We start from the raw sequence: 20,440 nt of genomic DNA on the forward strand, positions 1-20,440 counted from the left end.
TTTCCAGTTGTCTTTGGGCTGCAGGGCTTCTTGTTGTTGTTTAGTTGTTTAGTCATGTCCGACTCTTCGTGACCCCATGGACCAGAGCATGCCAAGCACTCCTGTCTTCCACTGCCTCCCACAGTTTGGTCAAATTCATGCTGGTAGCTTTGAGAACACTGTCCAACCATCTCATCCTCTGTCGTCCCCTTCTCCTGGTGCCCTCAATTTTTCCCAACATCAGGGTCTTTTCCAGGGAGTCTTATCTTCTCATGAAGTGGCCAAAGTATTGGAGCCTCAGTTTCAGATCTATCCTTCCAATGAGCACTCAGGGCTGATTTCCTTAAGAATGGAGAGGTTTGATCTTCTTGCAGTCCATGGGACTCTCAAGAGTCTCCTCCAGCACCATAATTCAAAAGCATCAATTCTTCGGCAATCAGCCTTCCTTATGGTCCAGCTTTCACTTCCATACATCACTACTGGGAAAACCATAGCTTTAACTATACAGACCTTTGTCGGCAAGGTGATGTCTCTGCTTTTTAAGATGCTGTCTAGGTTTGTCATTGCTTTTCTCCCAAGAAGTAGGCGTCTTTTAATTTCGTGACTGCTGTCACCATCTGCAGTGATCATGGAACCCAAGAAAGTAAAATCTCTCACTGCCTCCATTTCCTCCCCTTCTATTTGCCAGGAGGTGATGGGACCAGTGGCCATGATCCTAGTTTTTTTGATGTTGAGCTTCAGACCATATTTTGCGCTCTCCTCTTTCACCCTCATTTAAAGGCTCTTTAATTCCTCCTCACTTTCTGCCATCAAATTTGTGTCATCTGCATATCTGAGGTTGTTGATATTTCTTCCAGTAATCTTAATTCTGGCTTGGGATTCATCCAGTCCAGCCTTTCGCATGATGAATTCTGTATACAAGTTAAATAAGCAGGGAGACAGTATACAGCCTTGTCATACTCCTTTCCCAATTTTGAACCAATCAGTTGTTCCATATCCAGTTCTAACTGTAGCTTCTTGTCCCATATAGAGGTTTCTCAGGGGACAATTGAGGTGATCAGGCACTCCCATTTCTTTAAGAATTTGCCATAGTTTGCTGTGGTCAACACAGTCCCTATATATATATACAGTCTAGCAAGTATCTGTTAAGCTGAGCAAACTATCAGTATGCATAAGAGATTCAGGAAATAAGTATTTACCATCTCAAAGGAATGGCCAGACTACTCAGAAAAGGCAATCAAATAAGGCATTATCAGGTATCCTGGCAGACAGGAGAGAAGCAACATACTCAAATTTCTGCTGGGAACACCTCTTTCTGTGATGTATGTATGATGTTTTGGGGGGTGGTCTTGAGCTACAGGGTAGGCAATTTCAAAAGTCTATACAAGTGCTTGCACAGCAATGTTCTGGGTTCCTCTTCTCCCTCCCTGCATGGGATGAGTGGGGGACTCTGTTGCAATAGGTTAATAAAGATCATGCTGACTAGCTGCATTGCTTCTCAATAGCCTCAGGTTGGCCTCTGATATTTTCTCCTACCAATAGAGAACCTACATAAGGACTCTATACTGGCTCTTGGATACCCCATAAGGGAAAAAGGAGCTGGTTTTTTTTCTTATAACACTGTGAAAAGTGCAAAAACGATGCTGCAGTGTGGCAGCACTGACCCTCCCTGCCCATTCATATTTGGAAGGTGCCTTCACTGTACTGCATTTGGTGCATGCTAAAAAATATTATTTTACCAGTAAGCCTACACAGGCATGTAACTTTTAACATGTAAACTTATTATGTGGTGTAGTTGGTTCCAACATCAGACCAGGACTTGGGAAACCAAGGTTCAAATACCCACTCGACCTCACTGGGTGAACTTGAGCCAGCTGCTGCCTCTCAACCTAACCTACCTGGTAGGGTTGTTGTGGAGATTAAATGAGGGGGAGAACCATGTATACCACTTTGAGATCCATGGAGAAAGAGGTGGCCTATACAGTGGTACCTCGGGTTAAGAACTTAATTCGTTCCGGAGGTCCGTACTTAACCTGAAACTATTCTTAACCTGAAGCACCACTTTAGCTTATGGTGCCTCCTGCTGCCGCCACATGATTTCTGTCCTCATCCTGAAGCAAAGTTCTTAACCCGAGGTACTATTTCTGGGTTAACTGAGTCTGTAACTTGAAGCATCTGTAACCCGAGGTACCACTGTAAATGCATTAAATAAATTACCGGTACACATAATTGGCTTTATTCCTATGATAGGCGTGTAGCAGCAGCAGCAGCCAGGAGTTCGGCAGGTGCAGCTGGACTCCTAGCTGGCCCCCTTCCCTCTCCTATGCCCGTGCAGGAAAGGCAGAGGAGCCCCGATCCGCTTTGCAGCTGGCTGCCCGGCTGCTGGCGTTTAGGCGAGGGTGCAGAGCCCCCAACAAGGATTCCTCAGCGTCACGTGTGAACGCGTCTCAAGAAGCCTTTCTCCTTGCACTTAGGGCTTGGCCTCCCCCGAGCGCTTAGGGTTGCCTTGTAAAGCAATGACGCGGGGCAATAAGAGCTTGCGAAGAGCCGCAGGGCAGCGGTACAAAGGTTGCTTTGTGTTTCCTGGGTTTGCCATGGGGCACCCTCCTCACCCCACTCCGCCGCCGCCGTTTCGATTGCGCACGGGGGGGACGGGACTCAGGAGCAAAGGATCTCCTCTGATCCAACCAACCAGCCAGCCAGAAGCCCTTTCCAGCAGCTCGGGGATCCAGATCCCCCGGGGAGCAGCTGCCAAGGCCTTCCTCCCACAAAATCCCGCAGCTCGCGCGCCGCCGGCTCGTATTTAACAGATGGCGAGTTGATCGCGGGCCCCAGTGCAGGTCGAGCAGCAGATGGTGGCCGGCTCTCTTCTCTGCTCTCTTGCGCCCTCTGCCGCTAGGACTGGGCCGCAGCCCAAAGCACCCCGAAGCACACAAAAGGCAGGAATTCCTCCGAAGAGTCTCGTGCATCCGAATTCTTGGTGGTCTCTTTAATAATAATAATAATAAAATCGAATTTTTTATTTTGCACCATGACGACTAATCTCACCGCCAAAAATCACCGTTTGATGCTGAGTGATGGAAACAGCATCCCTGTGATTGGACTTGGGACATACTCAGACCCTAAAACGGTAAGAGCATTTATTACTTTTCTCCCCCTCGCATGAATGTGAACTCACCACAGCGGATCATTGTTACGGTTCTTTTTCTTGAAAGGAAGCGTCTCTGTCTCCCCAGCTTCTTTTGAAACTTGTTTGGACTTTAGATTCTCCCCTCGCATTTCGACCCCATGCATGCTTCCACCCCCCTGAACTCGTTAAAATTTATCTTGCAGAGATGTGATCAGCCTTGAAGAGTGAAATACGGTGAACCAGTAAGCCAATCTCTGGGGCCTCTTTTGCAAAATTCAATCAGCACAAATCAAACAAGCCAGAACATCATGTGTATTTAAACTTGGTTGTGGGTGTTTGTTGTTGACTCTGATGTAATTCAAGTGACTCTTAAGGCTACATTCTTACACATGCAGACTTGAGGGTTAAGCACCCTGAGGCAGCAATGCTAAATGCTCACTTACCTGGGAATAAACCCCAGTGAAAGCTTTGTGCGTGATATCTAACTCAGCCACACTCCCACTGAAAGAAATTAGTCCTAGATTCTAAACCCAGTGATTTCAGCGAGTGTGATTTAGTCAGATGTCACCCAGTGGGGTTTACTTCTGAGTAAACCTGCCTAGGATTGGACGCTGATAGTGGGACTTTTCTTCTGAGTTTAATTGTGCAAGAGATTTGGCTGCAAGCCCGTTTATAGAGTCGCGCTCTGCTCAAGTGTCGTTGATAAAGAATTGTGAGTTAAGGAAAGTACTCATCTCTCACCTACATAAATCAGGGCGATGGATAAGTGCTCAATGTTGGTTGGATCCATTGTGCTGATAGATGGCAGAGCAGGGGCTGGCTTCAGACTTGTAGGATCGACCCTGTCTCTCACTGGGACCCCAAGATCCGCCAGTCAGAGCTTGGGGTGAAAGACATACATACAGTTAGCACGAAAGCCCTGCCCCCCCCAAGCCCATGCTGAGCTCAGGGCTTTGTTTCCATCGCCAGAACTCAACAGAGCTCACACAAAAGACTGGGGGTGGGATAGCTCTCACCAGCCTCTCTTAGGTGTTTCTAGCAGGACTCTGCTAGCAATCACACACACTTACATGGTTTTTAAAAAGAGGGGGCAAATCTATGGGGAAGACCACACTCTGTGGCCACTGCTAACCTCTGATGGCTACATTCTGCTTCCATTGTTGGATGCATACCATTCCGATACTTGGAAACTGCAGAAGGGGAGTGCGATTCCCCCCCTCCTTTCTGCTAGTGCTCTGGTCCTGCTTGCAAGCTTCCCGCAGGCATCTGGGTGGTCACTGCGAGGCGACAGGATGCTGGACTAGATGGGCCACTGGCCTGATCCAGGGGCTCTCCTTGTATTCTTCTTCTTGTTGTTGTTTAGTCATGTCCGACTCTTCGTGACCCCATGGACCAGAGCACGCCAGGCACTCCTGTCTTCCACTGCCTCCCGCAGTTTAGTCAAACTCATGTTTGTAGCTTCAAGAACACTATCCAACCATCTCGTCCTTTGTCGTCCCCTTCTCCTTGTGCCCTCCATCTTTCCCAACATCAGGGTCTTTTCCAGGGAGTCTTCTCTTCTCATGATGTGGCCAAAGTATTGGAGCCTCAGCTTCAGGATCTGTCCTTCCAGTGAGCACTCAGGGCTGATTTCCTTAAGAATGGAGAGGTTTGATCTTCTTGCAGTCCATGGGACTCTCAAGAGTCTCCTCCAGCACCATAATTCAAAAGCATCAATTCTCCTTGTATTCTTGCCTCCCAACAAATTCCACCCATTCACTCCTGCTGTAGATCAGGGGTAGGCAGATTTTAGCTTGATAAAAACTTGAAACTCAAGAGCTATAAGTTGGAGCCAGATACAACACACACACACACACACACACACACACACACACGGATAGAATTAAAGAGCAGGGTGCGTATAAGTAGGGGCTGAGCCCAGGAGCTTCCCTCCCCACCTGCCCCCAGTTCCCGGGACTGATCTGCACTCCCTCGAAAGTCCCCACCTGGTTTTCCTTGCAGACTTATTTAAGGGAAGGGCAATGCAAGAGCAGTTGCTATGTATGCAGAAGGTCGCAGGTTCAATTCCTGGTGTCTCCAGGTAGGACTGGGAGGGAGGTTGCCTGAACCCCAGAGAGCCCCTGCCAGCCAGCGTAGACCAGTAGTTCCCAATACTTCCCTCCAATGCAACCTCCCTCCCAGTCCTAATGCAACCTCCCTCCCAGTCCTACCATGGACCACTTGAAAACTGCTGATGGTCCTGGTGGACCAGTTTTTTCTGCATGTCGAGGCAATTCAAAGAATCATAGAATTGCAGAGTTGGAAGGGACCCCCAGGACCACCTGGTCCAACACCCCTGTAATGCAGGAATATGCAGCTGACCCTGGGCCACTTATAGTCTTTCAGCCGAGCCTACCTGCAGAGAATGGGGAGGAGGAGAAGAACCATGTATGCCACCTTGAGCTTCTTGCAGAAAAGGATGGGGACACAGAAATGTAATGAAGTACATCAATGAAATTAGGAATGCTCTGTTTCTACTGCTAGATGTCCTAGAACAGGCACCCCCAACCTGCGGCCCTCCAGATGTTTTGGCCTACAACTCCCATGATCCCTAGCTAACAGGACCAGTGGTCAAGGATGATGGGAATTGTAGTCCAAAACATCTGGAGGGCTGCAGGTTGGGAATGCCTGTCCTAGGACTCCAGAATCCAAAGGAAGCCTGCATTCAGGCACAAGGCAAGGTGAGAGGACCAGCTCAGGCAGCAAGGATCCACAGGGACAGCTGATCCCGGTGTAGATCTTTATTCCACCCAGCCAACCATTCCTGATGTAGATCTTCACCAGCGGCGTAGCGTGGGTTGTCAGCACCCGGGGCAAGGCAAGTAATTTGTGCCCCCTAACCTGTGGATTTGCGCCCCCTAACCTGTGGATTTGCGCCCCCTAACCCATGGATTTGCCCTAACCCCAGATGTTGCGCCCGGTGCGGCCGGCCCCCCCTGCACCCCCCACACTACGCCACTGATCTTCACTCACCCCTTCTTCCCTGGTGAGAAGGGGGGGGGGCGCCATTTTGTTTTCCGCCTCAGGCGCCAGAATGTCTTAGGCCAGCCCCTGATTGCAAGGGGAGCCAATATGGTTCCCTCCAAGAGCTGGAGTACAACTTCCCCACATCCCTGGCTGTTGGCTATGCTGACTTGCAGTTCACCAACATCTGGAGGAACAAAGCCAGAGGCCTGCTGATGTGCATATTATCGCGGCCTTGACAATGATTTGATTGCAATGTGGGGGTCTAACTCTTCAAAATAGCTAAATAAATTCCATATATGCATGGAAGCAAGTCCCATGGCAGGAAGCAAAGCTTAATTCTGAGTAAATATATGAAGGATCAGGCGGCACATGTTTGTTCAGCCTTGGAATTTTTCTCCAAAGGAGGGAAAGGGAATCCTTTTGTTTGCCGGCTGGTGTTCCATCATGCATGTGCAATACAACTTGAAAGAAGGAGCTTTGTCAGGTGAAGGGCTTATACGTGTCCAGACAATAAGGTGATTCAGTTCTGCATGGTTACAAACTTTTTACTTTTTAATATTTTTCAAGGCCAGCTCATCTCTCTTAGTACAGTCCGGTACTTTTTTTATCCCTTGACTACTCATGCAGCATTTGATGACAGAGCTGTTGTGAAGATAAAAATGGAGAGGGGGAGAACAATGTAGATAATCCCTTGATCTCTTTGCAGGAAAGGCAGGCTACAAAATGTATTTATTTCTTTGTCATCCCCCCCCCCCAAAGCATTTATAAGCAGCTTCATAGTTTCAAACTCTTTAAGTGGTAAATGTGAGAGAGATAAGTGAATAAGGATGGCTGAGAATTCCGTTGGTAAGAGAAATAGGTGTGGAAATTGCCTCGATTGGCACGCCAGCCCAAGGACGCACTCGCTAACCCGAGGTCACAAAGTGAACTCAGTGGGAACCGAATGAGATTGTGAGACTCGCTAGCCCTAGAAGTGCTTTCTAAGGTTTGCTGCCTGCCAATCCTGCTGCACTGAACAAATATAAAAGATGAAGAAATGTGCCGGAGCCTCTCGCAGCTGGCTCTGATGCATTCAAAGGAATGCCCCTGGAACAAAAGCCCAGATTCCATCACCCCAATTGCTGGGGCTCCTCAAACTGAGTGCCAAAACCAACTGTCGGAAGACGCCAAGGCATCTGGGTGTGCCTCTTGATGTGGTGCACTGGGCATTAGAGTTTATCTTCATCTTTGGACAGCCTTAATATCTACCAAAGCATACCTGATGCTCACAGGCTGATTCTTTCAGCCCATGTTTGCTTAGCACTAAGGTGGGTCATACCCATTCAAAACGGGGGGGGGGGGGGGAGAGTGGATAGGATGGTCTGTACTACTCTCGGCTGCAGGAGGAGCTACTAATTTTCTGAATGCTCTCCTACTTTATGCATTAAAACCTTCCTGTGGATAATGACAAACCAACATCTGTTTCACCATTATTCTCGTTTCCTATTTTCGGAAGACTCTTTTTAAAAAATAATAATGAAAGGGAGCCTTCAAAAATGCTTCAGGTTTGCAGAACATCTGGGTGATGCCATATTTTGCATGATATTTCGTCCCAGTAATGTTGCGCAGCTCTCCCCCCCAAAAAAACTGGGCACGCTCCAGAGGTTGTTGGACTCCAAATCCCATCAGCCCCAGCCAGCATGGCCAACAGTCAGGGATGATGGGAACTGGAGTCTAGCACCACCTGGACGGGAGATGCTGCCCCTCCATGTGCCTGAAATGAATGCATATTCTCCCCATGCAAACCCTTTCCCTTGTGACTTTTCATGTTGCAGTTTCGACCGCGAAGCTCCTTGGCCCAGGGGCTTGCCCAGCAGCGTTTTCCTAAGATATTATGCACTCTGATGGTACTACATCAGTGGTGGGGAAACTCTGGCCCTGGGGCCAAACATGGCCCCCTGGGCCTCTCTATCTGGCCCTCAAAAGTCTCCCCAAGCCACCCCTCTCCCTGGGCCTGCTTTCTCAGGCTAAACATAGCCAGTTCCTTCACTTGATCTTCATAGGACATGTTTTCCATACCGCTGGCTACCCTTATCAGTTGTTCAGTGTTTGCAGTAAACACGTCATAAATAATCTGTTCTTGGGGCCTGTGGGCAAGTTAAACTTGCAGACCATTGTAGCTCTATTTCTGTAATGGTGTGAATCAGCAAGTTACCCCATCAACTTGCATTTCTTGTTTATATATAAAATCATGGAATTGCAGAGTTGGAAGGGACACCCAGGGTCTTCTAACTCAACCACCTGCAACACAGGAATCTCAGCCAAAGCATCCATGAGAGATGACCATCCAACCTCTGCTTAAAACCTCCAAGGACGGGAGTCCACAATCTCCCGAGGGAGACCATTCCACTGTTGAACAGAAAGTTGTTCCTGGTGTTTAGAATCTCTTTTCTTGCAACTTGAAGCCATTGCTTTGAGCCCTACAAGCTTGCTCCCTCTTCCATATGACAACCCTTGAGATTTTTGAAGATGGCTATGATATCTCCTCTTAGTCTCTACTTTTCCAGGCTATACATACACAGCTCCTTCAAGTGCTCACCATAAGGCTTGGTTTCCAGACCCTTGATCATCTTGGGTGCCCTCCTCTGCACATGTTCCAGCTTGTCAACATCCTTCTTAAATTGTGGTGCCCAGAACCAAACACAGTACTCCAGGTATGGTCTGACTAAGACAGAATAGAGTGGTACTATGACTTCCCTTGATCTGGACACTATACTTCTGTTGATGCAGCCTAGAATAGCATTCACTTTTTTTGCTGCTGCACCACACTCTTTATTCCACTCTTTAGTCCTACTAGTAAGCCAGGTGTTCCCCATCTTATATGTGCATCTGGTTCTTCCTGCCTAAGTAAAGAACCTTATATTTGTCCCTATTGAAATTCATTTTATTATAACCTATCACAATCTCTTGGCAAAACAGGCAAGACCAAAGTGAGGGGGGGGGGTACCCACAATATTGAGCTTCAGACTAAAAGCCTGGGGGCAGTGGGAGGGTAAGGCCAATTTAAATGCCGGATCCTTATATATGAACCAGGGATACTCCGAGTGAAAAATCACTGTCCTCTATGTCAGCAATAAGGCGTGTGTTCTGAAATAATGGCTCAATAAGTAAGACCAAAGGCAAGAAGGTCATTGGAATACATACCTTGGAAGCATAGGCGCCGACTCCATGGGGCTTGAGGGGGCCCGAGCCCCCTCAAAAATTCGTTTGGGGGGGCTCTGCCCCCCCAATAATCTCCGGCGCCCCTCCAGCAGAGCGCCATCGCCGCCCCTCCCCCAGCCCAAAATGCACAGGGAGGGGCGGGCTGCATGCCTCCTGCCCTCCCTCCCGAGCAAAAGCTCCACCCAATTTCCTTTGGAGCTGATTAATAGGCGCAGCACGCTCTCCCCTATTCGCTCACGAGGAGGCGGCGCCACTTTATTTGCATATTCATGAGCTTATTTATTATTCATGAGCTTTCCTGGGCCCCCCCAATATTTTTTATAAGTCCGCGTTCCTGCTTGGAAGCTGAACAGGGGGGCAAGGGGCAGGGGGGGGGGTGATCCTAGCTGGGTTACCACTCACCCAGCCTCAGCGGGAAACACTCCACCTACAGCCATGGTTCTCAAACATTTTTTTCTCTGAACCACGCATCCCACTGATTTTTTTTCTGTTGGTAAGAACTACATTGGAAAACAAACAGAAGCAACTCCTAGCCGTTCTTGATTTATAACATAGAACAACAACTGCTTTATAATGTGATTGTAGGACAACCAGAAAGTATAAAACAATGTAGCTATATAAGAACATGAACTTGTGAGGGAGGTTATCGGGATAAAACTCAAAGCTGAGTCTGTGCCTGCCTTTGGCTCCAGTTCCTACATAGGAGTCCTGACCTGCCTCAAGAGACACCAACCACAACTGTTATAAGAAGGTGGAAGGTTGGCAGCTTTAAAAGGGTGTGTGGGTGTGTCTTCAGATCAAGTTCACTTGTTCCTCCATTATTATTATCAGTAATAAATATTTCCATCCCACCCTACCTCTGCTTTAGTGGTGTAGAGCCAGTGTGGTGTAGTGGTTAAGAGCGGTGGACTCGTAATCCGGTGAACCGGGTTTGCGTCTCCGCTCCTCCACATGCAGCTGCTGGGTGACCTTGGGCTAGTCACACTTCTATGAAGCCTCTCAGCCCCACTCACCTCACAGAGTGTTTGTTGTGGGGGAGGAAGGGAAAGGAGAATGTTAGCCGCTTTGAGACTCCTTCAGGTAGTGATAAAGCGGGATAGCAAATCCAAACTCTTCTTCTTTAAGCAGCCAGATGCATCACTAGGGCCCCTCACGCCCTTGGCAAGGAGCTGTATTGCCGCTCCACCCAATAAAAATTCCTTTGCCACAATAGCCATATTAGAAATCACTACATTTTACGTGTCCCAAGTACTTGAAGCACCCAGGGTAAGAATGAAGAGCAAAAAACATAAAATAATGCATGCCTTTGTGTGGGCAGATTGGGAAACCTCTCCGACATTTTATCTTGCCACAACAGTGGTGGTTTTGTTGCCCCACACGTATACTTCATACACCTCATAGTGTAATAGGCGATTTTTGCAAAAACAAAACCCTGGGTTTGTGCCCCTGGCAGGAACTGGTTTCACCAACCCCTAGGCATGCCTCTGTTTGCAGTGTCTAGAGTGGATTACAGCAAGGTTTTTTGGGGAGGCAGGGTGGGGACTAATAAAATTCAAACAGCCAACAACAATTTTAGGCATTTGTCTGCTGCCCTTATCTAAAAACAAGGGAGTGGCCTTAAAGAATTTGGGCGCAATAGAAATCTCTGTGGTGGTCTCTGTGACATTCCACCATCTAGGCTTAGCCACAGAGAGAAGGCCCTTTCCCACGGCCCAGCCAGTCCTGCCTCAGGCACTGTCAAGACACAAAGAGGAGTCTTCACAGCAGATATTGTGGGGAGGAGATGGGCCGTGGGTGGCGGTTCATTAGGGCAAACGGGGTGCTGCCCCACCAACCTTGGTCAACCCTCCCTTGCCTTGCCCTATTATTGCTTACGCCCAGTCCAGGGGGGTGGGCCCTGGCTGTCAGTTTCTTCTGCCTTAATCTCTGCATTGCTGCTGTGGATAGGGAGAAAACTAGAGTAAGTTGGCTGTGCCCGTCATTGATTCTTGACTCCATCTGCTCTTGACTTCCGTTCCTTCCACCTCCCAGCCCTAATGGGCCCCAGCCCCCACTGTGGTCAGCTTCACTTACTTTTATTGGGATTGAATATATTTTTGTTTATTCCATCTTCTAGGCTTTGTAGCCTCCAAAGGTGGCACACAAAGCAACCAGTGAAACAAATATTTTATTTATTTTGTTATTTAGTTAGCTTTTGAAACAATAAAGCAAAACCAACAGCAACATTAAGTAGCACTAATATAACGCCAGTAGAGAAAACTATTATTAAAACATAAGCCGACTAGAATGAAACAAAGTATTTAGGGCTCTTCTGAAAGCCAACTAAGAGATACATATATTCCAGAGATACATATATATTTGGAACGGACACAGATGAGCAGTGGCGTAGCGTGGGGGGTGCAGGGGGGGCCGGCCGCACCGGCCGCAACATCTGGGGTTAGGGCAAATCCACAGGTTAGGGGGCGCAAATCCACGGGTTAGGGGGCGCAAATCCACGGGTTGGGGGCGCAAATTACTTGCCTTGCCCCGGGTGCTGACAACCCACGCTACGCCACTGCAGATGAGGAGCCACCAAGGAGAAGGCCCTGGAACTCACTAACCCAATAGCTCTCACCAAATTATGGGCCGTTTGTTGCAAATTTTAAGGTTCAGGTGGGTACAGATGGGTATAGGTGGTCCTTTGAGTATCCTGACTATTTAAATGGGATCACCAACACTTTTGAATGGTTGCGCAGAAATGAACTTGCAGCCAATGCAGCTGTTGCAAATTGGGTATAATATGCTCACCCATGGGTGAGCTAGCACTCGCATTCTTGCTGCCTGGGTTTGGACCAATCAGATTTTCCATTTGGTTGCCACATGTAGATCACACTGCAATAAACACAATTCCAATCTGAAAGTAACAAAGATGTGTGCCATGAGATATTGATCGGTCCCCTTGACCATGGACTGGAGAGAGTTGGGTAGTGGTTTTCATTAGGAACCCGAGTTCGAGAAGGGGAATTTTTCTTCTAGCAATCATTATTGGGAAAAGAAGAGACCAGGACGTGAAATCGAAGGAAAGGGAACTGTTTTGAAGAATGTTTCTTGTCCTCCTTATACTGGAAATGTCACACAAGAATGCCTAATGGAAAGTTAAGCCTGCCTTTTTGCATATGAACAGGAATAATAGAATCAAAGCACTGGAACCTGGGAAAGATCTTAGAATAGTCTAAACCAGCCCCCTGAACTGAGAAGGACTTTATTATTATAGATTAATCATTCTTGACAGATGTTTATCTACCCACCTCTTCAAAAGCTAAAATTGATTTCCCCCCATCTACCTTAAAACTATTTGTTTAAACAAGCACCAAGTATGGCATTTATAAGCGTCTTCATAGTATTGAACCCATTTCTTCTTTCTGCAACTTTTGAACGTTTTGTTAAAAAAAACTGTGGCTGAGGGAGTGTGCTAGAGCCACAGTAAACAGCAATGCAAACACAACCTTAATTTTCCAAGTTGAAGAACAAGCACCACACCCTTTCCTCAGTGGTCTGAAGATCTTACTGCCCTTTCTACATTTGATTGTATATCTTACAATTATGTATCTCGGTTAGAGACCTATTTGGACATATGAATCACATTACATTTACACAGGTTGGAAGGGGGGTGGTCACCAGTCTTTTTGGGCTCATCTGCAAACTGGAAAAACGGTCATGGACACCACATATACACCCACCCCCAAACTACATCCAAGCATGCACCACAACCTACTCTATTGGCTACAACAGTATGCTTAATCTAATTTCAGCAGAGGGAAGGGAACCCTGCGGGTACCAGGGAAGGCTCTTGCTGGTACATATGCACCCCTGAGCACCATGTTGGTGACCCCTGACTTAGAAGACATCGATCCCATTTTCATGGCTGTGATTGACATTGCAAGGGAGCAAGGCTTAATCGTAAGGTCTCCTAATCAAGGCAGCTCTATTTAGCTCAGAGGGAACAAGACTTGCTTGCATTTGGCGATGGCATCCTTGTTCCACCTTTGCAAGAGATGCTTCAGGACTCAATTCCTATGTGTTCCCCACTGTGATTCCACCATTGCATTTCCATACCACACAATTTAAGACTCAGTTTGAAGCATGCTTGCTTAGGAGGTAAATCTGGGTGAAAACAATGGGACTTAATTCCAAATACACAGAATTAAGAATTAGACCTGGCTGTGAAAATAGACTTCTTTTTTTGAGAACTAATCTTTGTGGAATAGTTGTTCAAAATTCAGATTTTTAAGAGGATGTCCCTAACAGAGGTTAATTTCAGTGTGGTTATCAGTCAAGCCAACTAAGCACAGGTTGTTGGTTTTTGGGGGGCAGGGGGCGGGGCTGGAATTCTGGTTCAGAACTGGCAGGTCGGATGAAAGTGTGCAATCCATAGTTAAGCCCTAGCTATGTTGTATCTGCAGTAGTTCTTCCTGGCAAGTGAATTGTGGTCTTTGGCACAACTGCACATGGCGAAAACTTATTTCTGAAATTAAAATTCCTGTCTCCTTCAGGTTCAAAGACCATGCAACTGTTTTTAATGAGATTGGCAATGTGGTATTGAAGACTGAGATACTCAATATTTTCAAAGGGGGGGGGGGGAGGAAATTTGCCATATTTGAAGTGAGGCCTCCTGAGCATTACAGCACTCTCCCTTCCTATAGATTTCAGCAACCGGTATTCAGAGGCATATTGTCTCCTACCTCCACTGTTGAACAGCCATTGTGGCCAAAACGTGGCATTTTAGCCTTTTACAAAGCTTTGTTGTTGTTGTTTAGTCGTTTAGTTGTGTCCGACTCTTCATGACCCCATGGACCAGAGCACGCCAGGCACTCCTGTCTTCCACTGCCTTCTGCAGCTTGGTCAAACTCATGCTGGTAGCTTTGAGAACACTATCCAACCATCTCGTCCTCTGTCGTCCCCTTCTCCTTGTGCCCTCCATCTTTCCCAACATCAGGGTCTTTTCCAGGGAGTCTTCTCTTCTCATGAGGTGGCCAAAGTATTGGAGCCTCAGCTTCACGATCTGTCCTTCCAGTGAGCACTCAGGGCTGATTTCCTTAGGAATGGTAAACATGCAAAAACTACGGGCCTTAACTGTAAGGCCTTGGAGTTTTGCATTCTTCAGCTACCGTTTTCCTCTTTTAAGCTCAGTATTTTTTTTAATCAATATTTGAGATATTTGTTCATTTGCATTTCACTTGTTGCATTCTTATCTCTGGGAGAGTCAAAACAGATTTTGAATAGGGAAGGGATTTGGTTCAGCTAGTTTTCTCAATATTGCTTGCTAGCATGGCATGTAGAATATACAGTATTTTCCCATGTATAAGACTAGGTTTCCCCCCTAAAAAACAATGTCAAAAATTAGGGGGTGTCTTATGCACGGATATTGCCGAGGGTGGACTGGCGATTGGTTGTTGCCTCAAAAATAGGGGGTGTCTTATACATGGGGGTTGTCTTATAGACTGAAAAATACGGTATTTGCAGCTCCAGTGCAGTTTTATTGCAGGTCACAGGTAGGCAACTCCCACCTGATTTGAATTCAAATGCCTTGTTTTAGTGAAAACTAATTATTTAAGAAACACTGACACAACATCTGGACTTCAGGTAGTTCATTATTCAAGACTGATGATACAAGACATTTTTATTTTATTTTTTATTTTATAAAAAAAGGGATTCTTGATTCAATTACTTCAGAGAAAATTTCAGGAGGCCTTGACATCCTGCCCACTCACCTCCTCTCTAACTTCTTTTCTTCTCTTTCGGGACAAACTCTGAAAGAGTGGTCACATCAACTAGTTTGTTAAGGGTCCCGAGGACTATGAGAGTCTCCTAACAACTCTCAGCACACTTAAAAAAACCTACAGTTCCCAGAATTCTTTTGGGAGAAGCCATTCCTGTTTTAAAGTAGTATACGTGTGCTTTAGATGCAAAGTTAGGTCCTTTAAAATGTACAGTTCTCTGAATTTTCCAAGACAGTTTTTCAGCCAAGTAGTGTTTACACAAATGTATATGCTGGGATAAAGTGTGCATAAAAATACATATACACAAATACACAACATGGAAAAATGCATTATATTGGGGGAAAGTGCTTTGCCAGTGTGGTGTAGTGGTTAAGAGCGGGGGACTCATAATCTGGTGAACTGGGTTCAATTCCCCGCTCCTCCACATGCAGCTGCTGGGTGACCTTGGGCTAGTCACACTTCTCTGAAGTCTCTCAGCCCCACTCACCTCACAGACTGTTTGTTGTGGGGGAGGAAGGGAAAGGAGATTGTTAGCCGCTTTGAGACTCCTTAGGGTAGTGATAAAGTAGGATATCAAATCCAAACTCCTCCTCCTCCTCCTCCTCCTCCTCCTCCTCTTCTTCTTCTTCTACTTCTTCTGCAATTGCATACAAGCATATACAGTGGTACCTCGGGTTACATACGCTTCAGGTTACATACGCTTCAGGTTACAGACTCCGCTAACCCAGAAATAGTACCTCGGGTTAAGAACTTTGCTTCAGGATGAGAACAGAAATTGTGCAGCGGTGGCGCGGCAGCAGCAGGAGGCCCCATTAGCTAAAGTGGTGCTTCAGGTTAAGAACAGTTTCAGGTTAAGAATGGACCTCCGGAACGAATTAAGTACTTAACATGAGGTACCACTGTATATGTTAGGAGAAATTTGCACTAAAATACCAATGGCTTAAAAACCCCCAAACTGATGTGGAAACCAAATTTAAGAATGTAAAACTGAGAAACTGAAATTGCCATATTCACCCATCTCTACCGGAAGGGGCTTTTTAAAGGTAAAGGTACCCCTGCCCGTACGGGCCAGTCTTGACAGACTCTAGGGTTGTGCGCCCATCTCACTCAAGAGGCCGGGGGCCAGCGCTGTCCAGAGACACTTCCGGGTCACGTGGCCAGCGTGACATCGCTGCTCTGGCAAGCCAGAGCCGCACACGGAAACGCCGTTTACCTTCCCGCTGGTAAGCGGTCCCTATATATCTACTTGCACCCAGGGGTGCTTTCGAACTGCTAGGTTGGCAGGCGCTGGGACCGAGTGACGGGAGCGCACCCCGCCGCGGGGATTCAAACCGCCGACCTTTCAATCGGCAAGCCCTAGGCGCTGAGGCTTTTACCCACAGCGCCACCCGCGTCCCTTTAAGGGGCTTATTATACCTGGCCAATTCACTTGCTGTATATACCACTTTATTGCTTCTGTATTTCCTGTGTTCCATGTATTTTAAAGTGTATGTTTGCTCTGAAATGCACTGTTTGCACTTTAAAAACAAATGCTGGAAAGTATCCAACAGCAGATGCCTTCACTTCCTCCCCATCATCTGAAAAGATGCACCCGTTCCAAGGGTTGGGCATTTTCTTTTGTCCACATTTCCACCCGAATTCACCAGATATACTCGCAGAACCGCTAACAAAACAAAACAAAACCCACCAGTCGTCTGGTATTTGCTCAGGAAGGAGATCAAAGCATTTATAACTGTAAGAAATGAAGGGGGATGAAAGTCTAACTTGGAATCTCAGGAGGTTTTGGGGGGGATCTGGGCATCATTTTGTGCTAATCAGCCCCAGCTGTTAGGCCTCCAAGTCAAAGGCTCATGGCTTCAGGTGGGGTATTATAAGAATAAAAAAGGCTAAGGCAACTTCTTTCATGAAAGAAATGTTGGTAATAAGCTATAAACTGTGAGGTTGGAAAGTACAGGATTACAGAGTGGTAAAATGTTGCAAAATAACATTTCCCCTTCTATTTAAGGAGTCACACTTTTAAGAGAATGTTTCCTAGAGAACGCCAAAACCTTCAGATCCACAGCTTAAAATGGTCAATTTTAAACTGGCTAATTGGTGCCATTAAGTAACCAAACAAATAGACCCATGTGCACAACGGACAATTGGTGTCATTGTCACGTATGCGCATTCCCTTGTCTTTAGGCGCATTAGTTGTTCTGCCCTTAAGCAGGACGGAATGACCCTTTCCATGTACAATTGCGACACGGTGGACCTGCCACCGTTTTGGCACGAAAACTTAGGAAGAGAGCTACTGGATCCAAACAAGCATCGGAAACTAGGAAGTTGCCTAACACCAAATCAGGCCTTTGCTCCATCTAGCTCAATATTGCCTGCTAATGAAGGAATGGGTGTTTCCCAAACCCAAAACTGACTGTTCTCTTTGACAGGCAGCAGCTCTCCAGGGTTTCAGATGATGCGAGTCTCTCCCAGCCCTACCGAGAGGTGCTGAGGTTTGAAGTGGGAACCTCCTGCGTACAAAGCAGATGGTCTGCCACTCAGTTATAGAAAACAATAGAAAAATTACACCCAGAAATATTTCCAGTTTTTGTTTGCTTTTAATCAATTTGGACACATACAGGCTCCAAAATGTTTCAGATTTAGAGTGCTCTGTACATCCAAGCTGTCAGCAAGTCTTTGAAGTACAAAACGAGGAGTGCCCTTTCCCCCCTTAATTTTCTCTCTAGAAGACTGGGTTTTGCAGCAGTAACCTGCAGACCTTCAAAAGGAAGGCTGCAAGACGCACCTAGTTTTTGGAGGAGGATCTGATGGTGAATTTGGGGTGACCCAATGCAAAAATCCTGAGGATCCATGTGGATCCGTGCTTTGTAATCACATTTTTGCACCATTGCAGCCCCAGGAAACAGTGGATGCGTGATTTTTTTGGTGCAGGCTGTAGCCATGGACATGCTATGTGATCTGATGGTGATTTTGGGGTGACTCAATGTAAAAATCCTGAGGATCCATGGGCTTTTACCTCCCTCTCCCAGGCAGCCTCCGCTAGCGTCCCTTATCTCTCTTCGGATCCCACCACTCCCTTCCCTCTTGTTTGCCTTAGTGTCTTTTCCTTAGCTGGAGCAGTTTTTTGCTCCTCCTTTTCTTCTAATTTCTCTCCTTATTGCTTTAGTCTTCCTGTTTCCCCCCCTTTGCAAGTTTGCTATCTTTACCTCCCCCCTCCCAGGCAACCTCCTTTATCTCTAGAGTCCCTTATCTCTCTCCCCGCAAACGATCAGCAGCTTTGTTTCAACACTCACTTCCCTCTTTCAAAAAAAAGAAAAGAAAAAAGAAAAGAAAAAAGAGGAGCATTATCTGCTTTTTGCCCCTAGGCAATTTGGCTCCAGGGACCACACATTCGTACCATAAGATGCACAGACATTTCCCCTTACTTTTTAGGAAGAAAAAAAGTGCGTCTTATGGAGCAAAAAATACGGTATCTCTCTTTTAAATTGGTATATCTTTTCTGAAAAGTTAGAGAGTCCTTGGAACCGCCAACCCTGCAATTTTGTATGAGTCTCGGGGAAATAGCCATGTCGCACTTAGCCAACAACAGCCAAAGGCTTACTTTGCCTTAGCCAAATTCTACAAAGCCACATAAATGGATGGCACTATATCTTTGGTTATGCAAACTAAGTTGATATTATGGGAATAATCAAGGTGCACATGGTTCAAAATCTACATACTGGTGCTACTCATTCACCAAAGGAAACGGTCCTTTTCTCTCTTCACCCAATCACAGCGCTGGACAGAAGACAAGATGCATTGTTGTCTTTTCCTATGGTTAGCTTTTAAAGCTATAAAGGCCTGTCTGGGTTTCTTCTTTTGTTTCTGTTTTTGGATCAGAAAGGCAAGGCTAGGAAGGAAGTTGCCATATACTCAACCAGACCATTGGGCCATCTAATCTGGCACCCCAGGAGTTCCCAAACTTGGGTCTCCAGCTGTTTTTGGACTACAGTTCCCATAATCCCTGACCTGTTAGCTAGGGGTGATGGGAGTTGTCCAAAAACAGCTGGAGACCCAAATTTGGGAAACACTGGTCTATACTTGCTCTCAGGATTTCAGATGGGGGTCTTTCCCGGCCTTTCCTGGAGATTCACAGATTTTACCCTGGGACCTTCTGTGTACAAAGCGGATGCTCTTCTGTGGAGCTATGTCACTTCTCCTAAAGGCTGTTTTTGGATGCCAACTCCCATCAGCCCAAGGCAGCAGAGCCTAATAGTCAGATGATGCAAGCTGTGGATCACCAGCTTCTCCAAAGATTCCCCATCTCTGGTATGAGCAGATAGCATTTGCTCTGAGCTCCACTCATAGACCCTCCTGGACCACCCCTACCTAGATTGACCTTTGACCCAGAGAACTCTTCCCCTGAGTACCACTTTTAATTTTTGGGTGACGTGGCCCCTTCCCAACAGAAGGGGCCATAGCATGGGAACATTGCATATGGAAAGTTCAAGAGTCAGCAGATACTTAGCAAAGTTCTCTCTTGAGACCCTGGAGAGCCACAGCCAATCAGAGCAAGTCAGCTGCTATGCCTGTCCGACCAATGGTCAGTCTCAGGAAACAGTGAAGCCATTGCAGTGGAGAGTGGGCAGAAGCAGGTTCAAATCCCCACTCAGCCATGAAGCTTGCTTTGTGACCTTGGTCCAGACATTATATCTCCACCTAAGCTACCTCACAAGGAGGTTGTGAGGGTTACATTGGGGCAGGAAGAGAACCATGGGCAATGCCTCTGTCACCTTGGAGGGAGAACAGTGTATCAATGTAATAAACTCAATATAATCCAGGTTCATATGTTTCCTACCTTAAGGGGCACCACTGGGCTGCATCCTAGCTCTGAAGGAAGACGTCATCTTGGAAGGCACAGCAATGTGTGTCCTAGATAGATGGTTTATATTATATACTCATCACCCCAGTTACCTCTTTTATCTGCTGTTTCTGAGTTCCTTCTTTCCTTAGATTTATTTTTGCTCGTTTCTTGATGCCTACATTACTTAAGGAAGGCTGCCAGCATTATTATTCCCTCCCTCTCCTTAAAAGCTGGGTGTGTTCTGGTGCTTTGGTGTTTTCTAGGAAATACAACATCTCACCTTTTGCCAGATGGAAATTCTGGGAATGCTCCCTCGTGTAACTTGCATCTTCAGAGTTCTGCTAAAAAATAAAACCTGAGCTGCCTCGTCTGGAACATTTCAAAACGCTTTAGGCACTTTCTGTGACCTGCTCTTATACTCCTCAGATTTTGGTTCTGGTGTTAAGTGGTTTGCCCATTTATTTATTCCAGTCTGCATTTGGCCGTTATGACGGTGTTTGGGAACTGTCTTCTCTCCTGATGCAT

At 46.6% G+C, this 20,440-nt stretch overlaps 1 protein-coding gene across 1 annotated transcript in view; it reads left to right on the forward strand.

Moving 5' to 3' along the window:
• Positions 1–2,619: 2,619 nt before the first annotated feature.
• Positions 2,620–20,440, forward strand: part of AKR1D1 (aldo-keto reductase family 1 member D1) — a 43,592-nt gene continuing 25,771 nt past the window's right edge. The window contains exon 1 of the mRNA XM_028746416.2: positions 2,620–3,109. Within this exon, the coding sequence (XP_028602249.1) occupies positions 3,011–3,109 (99 nt within the window). The 5' untranslated portion in view covers positions 2,620–3,010. The remainder of the gene's footprint in view (positions 3,110–20,440) is intronic.

Source organism: Podarcis muralis, chromosome 10 (assembly GCF_964188315.1).
Source record: "Podarcis muralis chromosome 10, rPodMur119.hap1.1, whole genome shotgun sequence".
Classification (NCBI taxonomy): domain Eukaryota; kingdom Metazoa; phylum Chordata; class Lepidosauria; order Squamata; family Lacertidae; genus Podarcis; species Podarcis muralis.